Source organism: Ipomoea triloba, chromosome 8 (assembly GCF_003576645.1).
Source record: "Ipomoea triloba cultivar NCNSP0323 chromosome 8, ASM357664v1".
NCBI classification, from domain to species: Eukaryota; Viridiplantae; Streptophyta; class Magnoliopsida; order Solanales; family Convolvulaceae; genus Ipomoea; species Ipomoea triloba.
Genome location: NC_044923.1, coordinates 4,296,828 through 4,312,060, shown reverse-complemented (window position 1 = coordinate 4,312,060; position 15,233 = coordinate 4,296,828). Strand labels below are relative to the sequence as shown.

The window sequence follows — 15,233 nt, the reverse complement described above, 5'->3', positions numbered from 1 at the left end:
TTGCTCCAAACCGCTGATAATCAAACATGGTAGTTAGCGTTTTGACCAAGTCAAAACGCTAATTACGGTCAAATCCTCCAAAAAAATAGCAGATCCGCTGTTAACCAAACATGGCCATTCTGATGGGAAAAAAAAAAATGATAATCTTTTGGTCAATGTGTAAGGTACTCTGTCGCGCTGGTCTTATGCATGATATCATATATTACTTTCTTTTATATTTAACTAGTTTTACATACGCATTACGCAAATAGACTAATGTCAGAAATTTATAATTAAATAAGTATTTTAATGTATATCTATGCAAAATTATATAAGAGAAATTCATATATATGTAATTAAATGTCGAATTTGTTTATTTAAATAGGTAATTCAAAATATATGAATACAATATACGGAGTAATATATGAGATTCATTATAACTATCATTAAAAGAAATGTTTGTAACTTGATAAAATCGACAGTCTAAATAAATACTAGTACTTTTTATTTGAATTTCTCCAAGCCTTCTTAATTCTCTTTTTAGTATATTATTTAAAACTAAATATAAATATACTAAAATTTTTTGGTAATTTTACGAGGTCTTTCTCAATCTGGCACGGGAACTGGCCCAGGGCGAAACCGTTACCTGTGGGAATCAAACCTGAGTTCTTTCAAAATTCTTTCTCACAAAATAAACTCATTTGCAACTTGAGCAACCCCATTGGGTTATTATAATATGGATCATAGCCAACAATATAATTTGTCATGATCGCACAGTCGCACACCAAGTTCATTGAACTAGTTAGTGACTTTGACTACACAATGAATAAGGGCCTTTGATGATTGGGCCAATACCATCTTGTTGGGTTCAAACAAGACTTTTGGGCCAACTTAGTCAATATGTGCAAATTATAAGGTCCACCACACGGGTCCATCATGCATATTGTAGACCTTGATCCAAATTATATACGAAGTTGATATATCATGTATCTTCTATTAACATATTATATATATAGCTGCATTTACATAATATGCTAATTAAAAAATACATAATACATTAACGACAACATATACATAATATGTTAATATGAACACGGTTTACAATGCGCATGGTGGACCATGGTCCATGATATAACTATTGATAATTGATCAATGATGGTAAATTAAAGAAAAAAATACATACTATAACATTTTTATAATTATGGCAATATATTTTTAAAACACCTGATAATGGATATAGAGATAATTATCATGTATATACTTACGCGTTTCATGTGCCTTTTTTGTTTGGAAATGAAAATAGTCATTCATTAAAATCCAAATTGAGAACATTACAAATTGTGTGCTATGTCAAAATCTGATTCATATAAAGTGGGAGGGTCCAGGATCTCACTAATTTGGATTCTTTATAAATTTTGTCTTCTCATCAATTATTTATTTATTTATTTATTTAATTTAAATAAACGAATGGCTTGCAAATAACAAACCTACTAGGACGTGGAAAGTCCTCACTAACTTGTTCATAGCAATCTAATATGACAAAGTATAGTTTAATTTATACTGTATGCAGCTGTTATATTCTGCATAGGTTTTCTAGCTAGACAGTCATTTTCATGCCTTATCTCCAAATAAGAATTAATGTGGGCCTTTGATCTTGATTCGTGTATGATTATGATTTTTTAAAAGATTTGTTAAATTATTTATTTACATGTATTAATGTAGGGGTGAATTAGTAATTTTGTGTTGCATTATATTAAGAATCATGATATACTTATTTGCAAATTTTGTGCATGATTTTAGAAGTTCCATTTTTGGTAGGACAAGATTTGTTCTTCAGCTTCGTGTTCTCCATAGTGTTTGATAAGCCATGAAATAGCTCATAATTGTGCTTTATTTGTACTAAAAAATTTTATTGAATGCTAGGTAATTATGACGACGGAACGAGGCTTTGTTAATGTGTTTATGGTTGGAGGGACCTAGGCATGCATGAGCTTGAAAAGAGGATAATTTGGGATGATATCAATGCAAAATGGTCCAAAAACGGAGGGTCAAAATCATAGCACGGCATACCGGAGCAACGGAGCAAAGGCGACGTCCAAAAGTGCCTTGGGCGGGTGTCACCGTGGAGTTCACGACTTTCGGATGATTAATTAGGTCGTCATGCTGGTGAAGGTCACATCATGACCTCCATCGTGGCCGGCTAGACCACCTTGCGGGTCCTGGGTGTTATGCTAGTAGTCACTGCGCACCATCAGCGTGACGTCCTAGGACCTGAGGACTAATTCGGAGGGTCACGATCACCTTCACGCCGTGAAGGTCACCGTGACCCTTGGCGATCTGTGAGGCATGTGCAAAGTGAAATTGGGAGTTTCAAAATTTGTGTGTGTATACTAAGCATGCGTTGTGTGTAATTGTGGGATTCAAAATTTGCGTGTGCATATTAAGCATGTGTTGTGTGCAACATATGATATGCACACAACACATGCACACTCGGATTTTGAACACCACAACTAATCTCATCAATAGATCTAATTTTTTAATGCACCAGATTGGCTTTCATGGACTCATGGAGAAGGTGGTTCTCATATGATCACTATCCTTTATATATATATATATATATATATATATATATATATATATATAGGAGACGAATCAGGTGAGAACCACATGTCCATGAGAGGAATGAGAACATATATAAATGCAAGTAAAATGTATTAAAAGTGTAAGTAAAACATATTACAAGCTAAGTGCAACAATATAATATTCACGAGCAACAATATTAAGTGCACATAACGTTATCATTAGGTGCACCAATGTGAAAATGTAAGTTACTTGCTCTATTAAGTGAAAATTGTTACACTTTTAAGTGATATTACTTGCACACTTGCACTTTTAACAAATGGTACTTGCACCAATGTTCAATTTATTTACAAAAATACCGTCGTGTTTTTTTTTTAATTACATCTGATCTGTTAGATACGGGCAGATGGACGACTGTGATTAATTTTTATTCCTCATCTGAGCGCTCGTTCTCACATGAACTTGCCCCTATATATACACACACCCACACACATATACATATAAACTAAAAATAGATAATATATTAATTATAAACACATAATTTTTGGACCATGATCGATCTACAATGCTAAGTAAATCTTGATCCATGGTATAACAATTATCCACTAGCATGTGGTTAGAAATAAGTTTGTAAGTGAAATTTTTAATCTACTATGAGAAATGCATTAGTGCAAGCTCAACATCATTATTACAGAAAGATGGAGTTGTCCTAACTCCACAGATGCATCAATTCCTTCGAGTCCTTTCAATCAATCTGTTGGGTCATAAATGCCAATAGCAACAAATTGACAACAAAGACCTATTAGCATTCAAGATTCTTAGTTTGCAGTTAAGGATTTTCCTTTCCATTTGTGGATAAATAAGTGAAGTGAGTGGGTGAATGATTAATTTGATTATCCCAAATATTGCCCAATCAAAAACATGGTAACACAGACAGGACTAATGGGAATCTTAGGAAACATTGTGAAAAAATAAAAATAAAAACATTATTAAAAGAAAAACACAAATTTCATTCATTATATTGATGACTATATTATAGCATGAGCTCCTCCCTCTATATATATCCTCTGGAATCAATGGCACATGAAAATGGGGTCCCTTGTCACTTTCATTAGCATCTTTAGGGCCAAGCACACTCTTAACCAGGAGCTCTCACCTGATCCATTATTGCTGATAAACATGCAACTTGACAGCATAATTCCACTGCTCTATTCTTTTTCCATTATTTCTTTTGGGGCATATTGCATTGGTATTCGAATCCTGTCAAATGCAACAGTTTTAGTTAAGTCTCAATCGAGACTCATGTTTAAGTGTTTAAACCCTTTTGATCGCTTAACTTTAATCAACGTCCTTCGGTTATTCATGCCGTCTTTTTTTCCTGATATTTCAATTCTCATTATTACTTTCCACCTAAATCCTAATAATTAATTAACTTTCACAAATGTAGCATTCAATTACTAGCTAGTCTCTAACCACATGGATATTCCATGTATAGTAGCTGAGATTAAATAAAGATATCCTCACAATCATGCTTTAATTTTAAATTATAAAACTTGAGTGAGTCGCCAATATATATAATGAATGACGGTAGAATATCTCATGTATTAAATTTGTCTATTTAAAAGTAAATAATCGTCCTATAAATAATGAGTATATACAAGCTAGGCTAACTTCTAGCCAGCCACCAAGAGGAAGTCAGGTAAATCGAGTCAATTTAATTTTGAAACGCAACACCAAACTGTAAACTTTTGTGCACAAGAAATTTAATCGAAACCCTCACTCTATCGCTAGAATTAACATGTCTTAAATGAGGCTTCTCTTTGCCTCCTCTCATTCAACTCGAAGGTCTCCGGTCTACTTAAAAATATGTTTTTTTTGTGTATAGACACAAAGAAGGTGGGAGCAGACCTAACTACTAATTAGTGGCATGAAATTAAACTTATTTCAAAGATTCTCTCCCTAGATTCCGCAAACAAGAGGCTACTTAATTGGTTCATTCTTGGCTTTCATGTGTTCATCAAAGTATGTGAACTGCAAACTACAATAATATTACTTAAAGACCATGACTTTAATTAATTTGAGAGAGTTCAATGTTTATCCATAAACACTTGCATATGTCTTGTGATCTACGTGTGTATGCACGTGTGTGCATGGATTTATTCAATAATTGCTGCCCTACATTAAATATGGTGGGTAAGCAATCGCCAGGCCTCACTTTTATTTATTTTTAATTATTATTTAACACAATATGGACAAAAATGTGTGTCACTGTTGGACAAGAGGTTGACTTTAAATGCAATAAATAATTTATTATAGTATTTCACTTTTTTTTTTAATAATGGACAGTTTTTATTACTTTTTAATTTTTTATTTTGATTTGTCCCTTTATTAAGATTCAAAATGTCTAAAATAAATGAGGAGTTTGGTTAAATTTTCACAAAACAAGGGTATTTTTGGACGTTTTGAACTAAAAGTGAAATGCTTTTTAAAATTGACGAGGTTTAAGAATAGGTAGAATAAATTGAAATTGATTACTAAAGTACTAAAACTTGTTATTATATATAGTAGAGAAGACTAAAGGGATGAACTCTAATTAATTTATAAGTTTGAACACAAAATTAGGGTCTATCACTACTCCTGCCATATAGATTATATTGTTGGATAAGGTAAATTGTGGGATGTGTCTCAATTGGACAACATACATCTAAATGTCTATCACTAATTTATGTGTCTCACTTCTTTTTTTTTTTTTTGGGTCTTTGGTAGGATTCGAACATTGACTGTTAGTAAAACAAAATTTACGAACTTATTTTGGATTGATTAACTAGTTGTGCTGTGTACTAGTGGGAGCTCTAATTAATTTTATAGATTCATGGTATAGTGTAACTTGAGGGTGAGTTAGATCACTACTTTATATAATTGTTGAGCACATAATATATAAAATATAAAGTTGTAGTTCAACTATCATATTAACCTCTCGAAAATGTTAATACATTCCCTGATTCTCGAAGATGTTGAGGTATAATAAAATAAAACTACATTAATGCTACAAATTAATTTTTAGCATAATAATAAGCACCTTATCCTAATGAGTCATGCCACGAGACTATCATTGTGTCTATCATTGATTAGATGTATAAGCTACAATTAATGGTCAATCGGTAAAGAATTTGCAAAAAAAAAAAAAAAAAAAAAAAAAAAAAAAAGAAGAAGAAGGAAATTATTGGGTATGGTTTTATTATTTCTTTGTTATTTAATTATTTTTAAAAGAAATATTTTTTTTTTCTGGATTTTGAATCGACCACCTAGCAAAAAAAAAAGAAGCCACGTAGTGCATATTATTTCAATGATTCAAAATTGAATTCTTCTCTATGATATTATATCAATTATTAGTGTACCATGGAATGAAGATTGTCAGGATTCAGGACACATAGCTGGAGCTCTTGTCCTTTTCCTTAATCTCATTTCATGCTCCAAGATATGATCACACCTTCATTTCAAGATTTGGAAGAATGGGAAGTTGCAACAGTATTATGTCAAGTTAATTTAAAACTCTCTCCTTCTTGCATCATTCACTTCTTCTCTCATTAAATCAAAATTCAATAATTGAGAAATGTAATTATATAGGGTTTATTGGTAGCTGGCATTAGAGTGTGGGGTTCTTTTTGGTAGGAAAAAAAATAGAGCCTCAGAGTGAATAATCAATCTCCATAATTCATATATGATATTTTCCCCAATTTAACTATTAGTTTAAAATTTTAATGGGAAAATGGTCAAATAGGCTCTCAAACTTTACCTAAAAGTACAATTAGCCCCTCAAACATTCAAAAGGTTCAATTACACACACAAACTTATCATTTTGGGGCATTTAAACCCATATGACCGGTTGTTCCAGGTGAACAACCGGTCATATTTTTCCGACAAACATTCCGGCCGCCGGCCGCCGGAATGTTCATCCCCAACCGTCTTCTCCGTTGGAGAAGGCGAACCAGTGTGGTTCGTCTTCTCCCATGGAGAAGACTGTCTCCCATGGAGAAGACTGTTCGTCTTCCCAGTCTTCTCCATCGGAGAAGACGAACCACATTGGTTCGTTCGTCTTTTCAACTGAGAAGACGAACACCCCGTTGAGAAGACGAACATCGGATAAGTCTGTCTTCTCCGGTGGAGAAGACGAACCAGTGTGGTTCACTGGTTAACCAGTGCCGGAGAAGACGACCAGACGAACACTTTCGTCTTCTCCATTGTTGGGGATGAACATTCCGGCCGCCGGTGGTCGGAATGTTCGTCGGAAAAATATGACCGGTTGTTCACCTGGAACAACCGGTCATATGGGTTTAAATGCCCCAAAATGACAAGTTTGTATGTGTAATTGAACCTTTTGAATGTTTGGGGGCCTAATTGCACTTTTAGGTAAAGTTCGAGGGCTTATTTGACCCTTTTTCCAATTTTAATTGTGATAAAATATATCATTAAATTCGACATCAAAGTAGATAAAAGATCTAAAAAATACTGTCTATTTGCTTAATTAAACGTTATAGTTGAAACGAAACGCATTTTTTCAAATTAATAAGATTGATTTGTTCTTGGATAGACTCATGAGACTATTCATGGATTTGATGCAATGGGGGTGGGGAGGGGGGGGGGGGCTGTGGTGTTTTGCATCTTGTGTCTGCCTTTTCTCAATCAATTTCATTGATCATTGCACATGTGTGAGAATATGATTTTTTTTAATACATTAGCGTCACCTCTGAAGGCTCTAATCGATTTTTTTAAGACTTTAGACCTCTTAGTGATTCACCTTATCGCTTGAATAAGACTTTAAAAATCACTTTTGAACCAATAAGTTAAATTCAGCGCTTTGAAAATTAACTTATTCGTGCTCGCTACATTACAGAGTAAAATTTAAAGAATAAAATTTAAGGGTATATGTAATATAACTCATATCGGAATGAGCATATTTCAACTTTCTAGTCACTTTCACGTGGTTAAGATATTTTAGTTGTACACATGACAGTCGTGACTATGTCAAGAAAACACATGAGAATAAAAGTAGCCATTTGGTAAATCACCAAAAAACACAGTTCTTATTATGCTGTGACTACTGTTACTGATGGTGAAAGATAATCTGCTGCAACTGCCAAACTATAAACACAAATTTTCTTCTTATGTTTTCAGGTTGTTTCCCATTACATAGACAGGAACAAATAGCAAAGATGGATTAACATATTCAAAGGAGAGAAGATAAAAAAACACGATACACATACAAGTTCTACTCCCGAAGCGAGCAGTCTATTAATCTACCTTCTTAGTTTGAGCCAGTCCAGACTAATTTATCTCTTTGTGATCGTTTACTAGCTAAGGTCTAGCCACAAGACGAGTTTATCAGGTGCACACGCTCGAATAGTGGCTGTGAGTTTCCCTCGTTGCTCCAAAAAAAGAAAATCTACATAATAAATCTGATGCCTTTTTCTATTTACATCCATGATCATGATCAAGATCATTGATCCACCCCCACCTAAAAAAAAGGGAAAAAGAAAAAGATAACAAATAACAAATCTTCTTTCTCTATTCATCATCTGCAGGTGCAGCAGTAGAGACAGAGAACATGAACTTTGCCATTTCTCTCTGCTACTTTCTCCCCTTCATACCACCTGTCAAGAAACACACTCATCATCACAAATTTGGAGTTTTTAAGGATGTTGAACATGGCATTAGTGTAAAGAGTTGCAGCAAAATTTACTGTTTTTTTTTTTTTTTCATAGAATGCAGTAAAGAAACATCAGCTTGAGCAGAATAATGTGTTAACTCACCAGATTTGAGTGAAGCAGCTTTGCCACTTTTAGATGATTTCAAGAATCCAAAGTGCTTCCCAAGAACAGATTTACCCTGAAAAAGGAATAACAGATTGCATTAACAACACAACATTGCTAAATGCTAAAATGAAGAAAATAAAAATTTGACTCCCAAAGTGGACTATTGGTCATTTTGGTTTAAGTCAGACAATTATGGACAACCTAGCCTGGTTTACTGATCATCTTGATTTTATAGTTCTTTGTCTGTTAAAGTCACAGGGTGGGGTTTACCCAGTGTACCCATCGGGTAGTGGCTACAGGTTTTCCCGTGACTATAAAAAAAATGGAGAAAAGAAAAAGGACAGTGGGAGAGAATTCAGACAAGAACCTTAAGATCAGAGACACCAGGAACATTATTCTCCATGGAAGCTGTGTTTTCCTGGAAACCAAAAAAAAAAACCAAAATGTCACCATACAATCAAACAAGCAATGAAAAAACAATTCCAAAAAACCTAAAAAAGAGCTGTTTCATTGAACCTTAAAAGGGAAACTCAATGCAGGGGAGCTAGCAGTATCATCAAGATAACACCTCTGTTCTTTATCACCCCAAATCTCTGTACTTTTCCTTTTCTGCTTCCCTTTATACAAATACTCTTCTTCTTCTTCTTCTTCCTCCTCCTCGTCCTCGAGGCCACCGCGAAAATGTGGTGGCCCCGAGGATGCATCAGACACCATAGACAAATCCTCATCCTCCTCACTGCAAAACCCCATCTTTCCCCTATGATCTTCACCATGAAATCTGCTGTTGTATTGATCTTCAGAATTTGATTTCTGATCAAAATAAGTTGTCCAGCCAGATTGGCACCCAGAACTGCACTCAGAACCTGAAAGATTCATTCTTGAAATCTTTAATTTTTTTTTTTTTTGATTTACAAAAATCCCAATTTTGGGTGTGAAGAATGAAGGTAGGTGGTGAAAAAAGACAGTACAAGAAGTGGGATAAGTATGGGGGTGTATTTATAGGGGGGAGAAATGGAAGGTACAGAAAAACCAGTGGCAGCATGCTCAAATCCTAGACTAGTTTTGTTATTTGGTTTTGTCGTTGGTCTGTTTTTTTTTTTTTTTTTTTTTTTTTTTTTTTTTTTTTGGTTTGGGGCATCACTTTTTGTGAAGAATCAAAGTTGCCAGTTGGCTTTTGGCCATTGACATTTGGTTTTGGTGCTACATGGTGATTGTGCAAGGGCCATGTGTTCATCAATTTTTGTGTAAATGGCCACCTCCCCATTGGGTAACAGTCATTTCAATGCTTCTCTCATAAATTACCATTGGAAAATGATAATAAGTTTACTATTAAAAAGTAAAACTTAAGCCATATATTTAGCATTCTTTATTATCCATATAAAGGTGAAACCTCAAGACCCCAAATTATGGTCCGATAAAATAATAGAAAGATAAATCTTGATGACTCAGTGACCTATTAGATAGGAGGACTCGTGCTTGTGCACAAAGAACTCACTGCAATGGGTGAAACTCCAACTGTCAAGATTTAATCATGTGTCCTTATCCATAATCTATCACTCAGGAAGTGGCGGCGGTGCAAGCTATATTTAGACTTCTTTAGTACAACATCTGGTATCCCTATCACTATAAGATTAATTCAGACCCTGTCAACTTACCAACTATTAGGTCTGACATGCCTAGATTTTATTGAAAGAAAGAAAATGAAATGAATAAAATGTGATTTAATTCTTTTTTTTTTTTTTGTATCATGACATGTCACATCAATAGAAAGTAAAATAATTTTTTTTTGAAAAAGTAAGAGATATGTTTAGTCTTACTCATTAGTATAAGCTTTTGTTTTTGTTTTTTTTGGCTTCCACATTAACTGTCAAATAAAAAAGGTAGTATTATTAGTCATTAATCATTACTCATTACCATTAAGCTTTTGTTATTGTTTTTTGGTTTTACCCACATTAACTGTCAAATCAAAAAGGGTACCACAGATAAGCATTGAATTCAGTCAAAACTTGAAATGTAATCAGAAAAGTTTATTTGGAATAGTAGTGGCCTGGATGTTGGGTGATAGATGACAAAACCCCTCCATGCATCAAACTCTATTTCTTGATGACTACTACTACTCCATATGTGTCACAATTCAAGGTGGTCACAAATATATGGAGGCTAGCTAGCTAGCTTAGTCTTCACAGTCACAGGTGCCATTTGTCTTGCTCTGCTTCACCTGGAAAAATCTCCTGTCGTTTATATATACACACACTTGATGAACAGTAAATATGTACAATAATATAATGTAATGCCTTTTAATTTCTTGAGAATTCCTTTGAGAGCTAGCTAGCATGGTGATAATGGCAGTATTAAAAAGTTGTTGCGGCCCATCATTAACAGGAAGGCAATTAAGAGTGTTGTAATTAATGGGTAGATAGAGTCAGAGAGAGATATCAGTTTACATATCATTGGCCCATGTATGTATATCATCCTCTGATCGTGGTTACAAGATTAAAGATTAGAAGTTGAAAATTCTGTGCTTGGAACTAGGAAGGGTAAAGTGATACCAACTTAGCTCTAATTTAGAGCACAAAAAGTTGAGTTCATGAGTGTAGATTTGGTTCAAGTTTCATATATTGATTCAAATTCTCATAAGTAACCGATATGATATGTATTAGTGTGTTCGGCACATCAAAGTAGGAAATTATATATATTTTTTTGAAATTTTTTCCAAAGTAATGAATTTTTCAGATCACCCATAAAAAGTGGTTCAAAATTCTTTGATTTACTAGAAAATTCACAATTGTTACTTGAATGTGCACTTTAGGTGAAACTCGTTTCGTGACCCTAGCCGACAAATGACCACAATGAGGAAAATCAATCTAGATTGTCCATAACTAACTAACTCAAACCAAGAAGACAAATAGACATCTCTAACGAGGAATCAAATTAAGAATCTTGTGATTACCAAACTAATTATCGGACCAACTTAAAACTTTGTGGTCTGAAATTCACACCACCAAGCCAATGGTAGTAACAAAACTTGAAAAGTTTGGAAAAAAAAAAACACTACTTTTTGAGTAGTTAGCAAATGTGGTAGAAAGCAAGCCACATTTTAAGGTTATCAAGAACTTGACTGTCACCAAACAAATTAGCTCACTTCTGGGATAGTAAAAAATGTCAAAGAAAATAAGTGGTTAGAAAACTTGAAAATTATTTTAGCTACTTTTCTTTCTCAAAAAAAGAAAAAAAGAAAAAAGAGAGTAGCAATTTTAGCTACTTTTTAGGCAGTCAAAATAGGTGGTTGAAAAATGAAAATAATCAAATTTTCAACTGCTAGCAAAGAGATAAATATTTGAATCAAAATCAAATATCTAATCATAAATTAAAACTGAGATAAATGTGAACTTGTGGAACAAAATAAATAATGCTGATTGAACCATGTAACAACATCAAATTTATGGTTAGATTAGCTTCTTGAATGGTTTTTTTTTTTTGGGTGAGGGTACTAATAAGGAATTTTGTAGCAAGTGGTGTAGAAGGAATATAATAATTGTGCAATAAAGGTGATACACACACCATGCTGGGCTGAGAAGAAGCATCACCATTCAAGTCAGGAGGGAAAATCAAGGAACCAAAACCTGTTGTCTTTATTATGAGGCAAAAAGTAGATGATATAGAGCCCTAAAAATTTAAAAAGGATGCACCCATATCTTTTTCCATATCTGGCCTTCAATTTTACATGGGTGTTGGTGTAGGGTATCCCTCTTAGAGGACCCAAATCGACAAATTATACAGCGTTACGTGAACCATAATAAAAAGTACATTTTTCGTGTATTGATCGTACATTATACAATATAATGTACTTTCGCTGAATACAATATATATTTTTAATATATTAGAATTATATTATTTGTATATTGAATATACATTATTTGATAATATGATTCGCAGAATAATGATTGCCCTATCTAGGGCCTATATATATATATTTTTTCATGTGCACATGCCCTTTGTTGGCCTCTTGCCCCTCTCTAAACCACTCCATCTTTTTTTTGTTTGTTTTTTGGGGTAGTCTATCCACCAGTTGGAGGGTAGTAGAACTAAACAATTTACTTTTGCATTTCCCTTTTGTTTCCTTTCAAAAATTTCCACAGGAAAAGCAACCTCCCATCATGGGGTTTTGTCTTCTTTTCAATGTTTGCCTTTATATCCTATCATGCAAATAGAGATTTTAAAGATTAAAAGCTTTTAGGGGTATTTAGCTCAAGTAATATAAAATAATCAAAGTTATATTTAGTTAGGAATATAAAATTCTCATGTTTTGTTCAGGTTATGTAATTTCTTCTAAAATGTAACATAACCTCACCATAGGGCTTTTACTTATTTAAAATACCCAATTTCTTAAGTTTTCTCACATTTCCTTATCTTATTATTAATTCTATCATTATAATCAAAACACCGCAATTTATTTATTTCTCTTTCCAACCCTCTCTCCTTCCATATCAACAAAAGGGTACTAGAGGAGCCCTTAATTTTCCTAATTGTACCCACTACTTGATACTATTACCAACAAAATATGACACAATCATGCCCTTTAATTTGTTGGCCTCTTGCCCCTCCCCAAACCACTCCATTTTTCTTTCCTTTTCTTTTTTGGGGTGGGAGGTCCATCCACAAATTGGAGGGTAGTAGAACTAACCAATTTAATTTTGCATTTTCCTTTTGTTTCCTTTCAAATATTTCCACAAGAAAAACAACCTTCCATCATGGGGTTTTGTCTTTTTAATGCTTGCCTTTATATCTGACCCCATCATGTAAATATACATTTTAAAAAAATAAAAAGTTTTTATAGTACTCATTGAGATAATGGTGTTGATCATATACGATACAATTATATATACGATTGCTTTGAGTATTAGTAAAAATTTACATGATTGTACTCTCGACATGATACTATTACAATAAGATATGACACAATCATACGGTAAAAATTGCTGGAAAATATCACCAGTGACCAAAAGGTCACCTTCTCAGGCGAGTCGCCGAAGAAGGCGACCTTCCCTGGGAGAAGGCCACCAGAAAGGTCGCTTCCCACCGGAGATGATCGTTGCTGGTTGTCGGAAGTCGTCGCCGGACTGATACAAATAACAGGTCATTTACCTATTTTTGAGCTTCATCGCCTCAATTTAACATGTTTGAGGGTTTAATTGCACATTTTAAAAGTTTAGAGACCTAATTAACTTTTGGTGAAATGTTTAGAAGCCTATTTGAACCTTTTCCAAGAAAAAAAAATGGTATGCAGAACATGATATTATATATAAGTCGTATAAACTATGAAGTCAACTTAAAGTTTTGGTCACAAAACATATCTATAGTTTAAAGCTCAATAATATCAATGATGATTGTCTTCTAGAGCACAAAGTCCTGTCTCTCTCTCTATATCTCTTTCCCATGAGTTTGACCTTAAGGTACAGTGATGCAAAGTATGGGCTCTGCAAGCTGCAGCTGTGCTTGATCATGGTTATTAGGGTGGTCCCTTTGAAAGGGAAAAGGGCTAAAAATGGAGGCTTATTATTGGAACCATTCTCTCATCTTCTTTCAATATTATTCAAACCCTTTTGCAAAAAAAAAAAATTAAAAAATCAAACCCTTAGCCTCCTCTCCCAAAGTCACAACACCTTGTGGCATCAATTTTCATCCATGTATCCAAAGATACTGCCTTGGACAAGAATCCAAGTCCACATCAATGGAGTCAAATCTTCAACCCCACCTCCCTCATCTCTCCAATTATGGAAAGAAAAAATTCAATTCTATAAAATATCATGACATTTGTATCTCCTTATGTACTTTATTCATTTACTACCACAAAAATCTCGGTACTGAATTGAATCGCCTCAATTGTCGTCCACTAAATTAAAGTTGGTAAAAGAACAGAAGGAGAGATACTCGAAACTGTCACACCCCGAGGAAGAACTTGAAGACTCGCTCCAACAAAGCAATTCGTGGCTTCCTTATAGCTTGGCCTTGCATGCATTGATGACCATCCATCAGATTCAAAATTGGCTTCTAGGATATACTTTCTGCTTTTAACCACTTAATAAGTTGCTTATAGTCACATTGGCAGTTTTTGGTAAAATGGTGGTTAGCTCTTAGCTGATTAGGTTAGAAGGTATGATTATTTGATAATATTAGCAGATTGTAGAGATGTGTTTGGTAAATTAACGGTTAGCTGATAGCTGTTTGATTTTTTAACTAAGTCAAAAAACTAATAGTGGTCAAATAAGACAAAATTGATGAATAGGCTAACTATTTTACCAAACAGGGCAATTCCACCATCCCATTAGTGTTGAGTCATAATTCAATAAGGACTAGAATTAATAATAATAATAATAATCCAAGTCATTATTATTATTATTATTATTGGCACAAAGGCATATAAGCAATCAATAATATTGAAAATGAGTGGACATAAAAAGCCAAAAAGGACAATGAAACAATAGATCTTTTCCAGAGAGCAAAATTTTCGCATCCTTTTATTTATTTTATTTTCTGAATTTTATTGTTCAAAAAAGCATCATATAGGGACACAGAGGGATTGCAAATATTAATGCAAAAAAAAAAAACAAAAAAAAAAAACAAAAACAAAAACAAAACAAGGTTGGCAAATTATGGTCCACACAGGACCACGATTCCAACCGATGTCATTTGATGTTAAAAGAATTCCTTATTCCTGCACATGTTAGAATAATGAACATTCTAAAGTAAGATACTGTATTTTATGAGTTAGGTTATATTTATAAATATTGTTTTCTTAATATGCATAAATATTAAATATTTTATAATTAAAAATATATTAAAATAATAAATAAAACTAGT

The 15,233-nt window shown here is 33.6% G+C and overlaps 1 protein-coding gene across 1 annotated transcript; it reads right to left on the bottom strand.

Moving 5' to 3' along the window:
- Positions 1-7,704: 7,704 nt before the first annotated feature.
- On the bottom strand, positions 7,705-9,323 carry LOC116027875. Its single transcript, XM_031269646.1, has 4 exons — positions 8,889-9,323; positions 8,740-8,790; positions 8,370-8,445; positions 7,705-8,210 (listed from the first exon to the last, which is right to left on the bottom strand). Exons 1-4 carry the CDS (start codon positions 9,246-9,248, stop codon positions 8,188-8,190), a joined length of 510 nt encoding a protein of 169 aa, XP_031125506.1. The 5' UTR covers positions 9,249-9,323; the 3' UTR covers positions 7,705-8,187.
- Between the last annotated feature and the right edge of the window lie 5,910 nt (positions 9,324-15,233).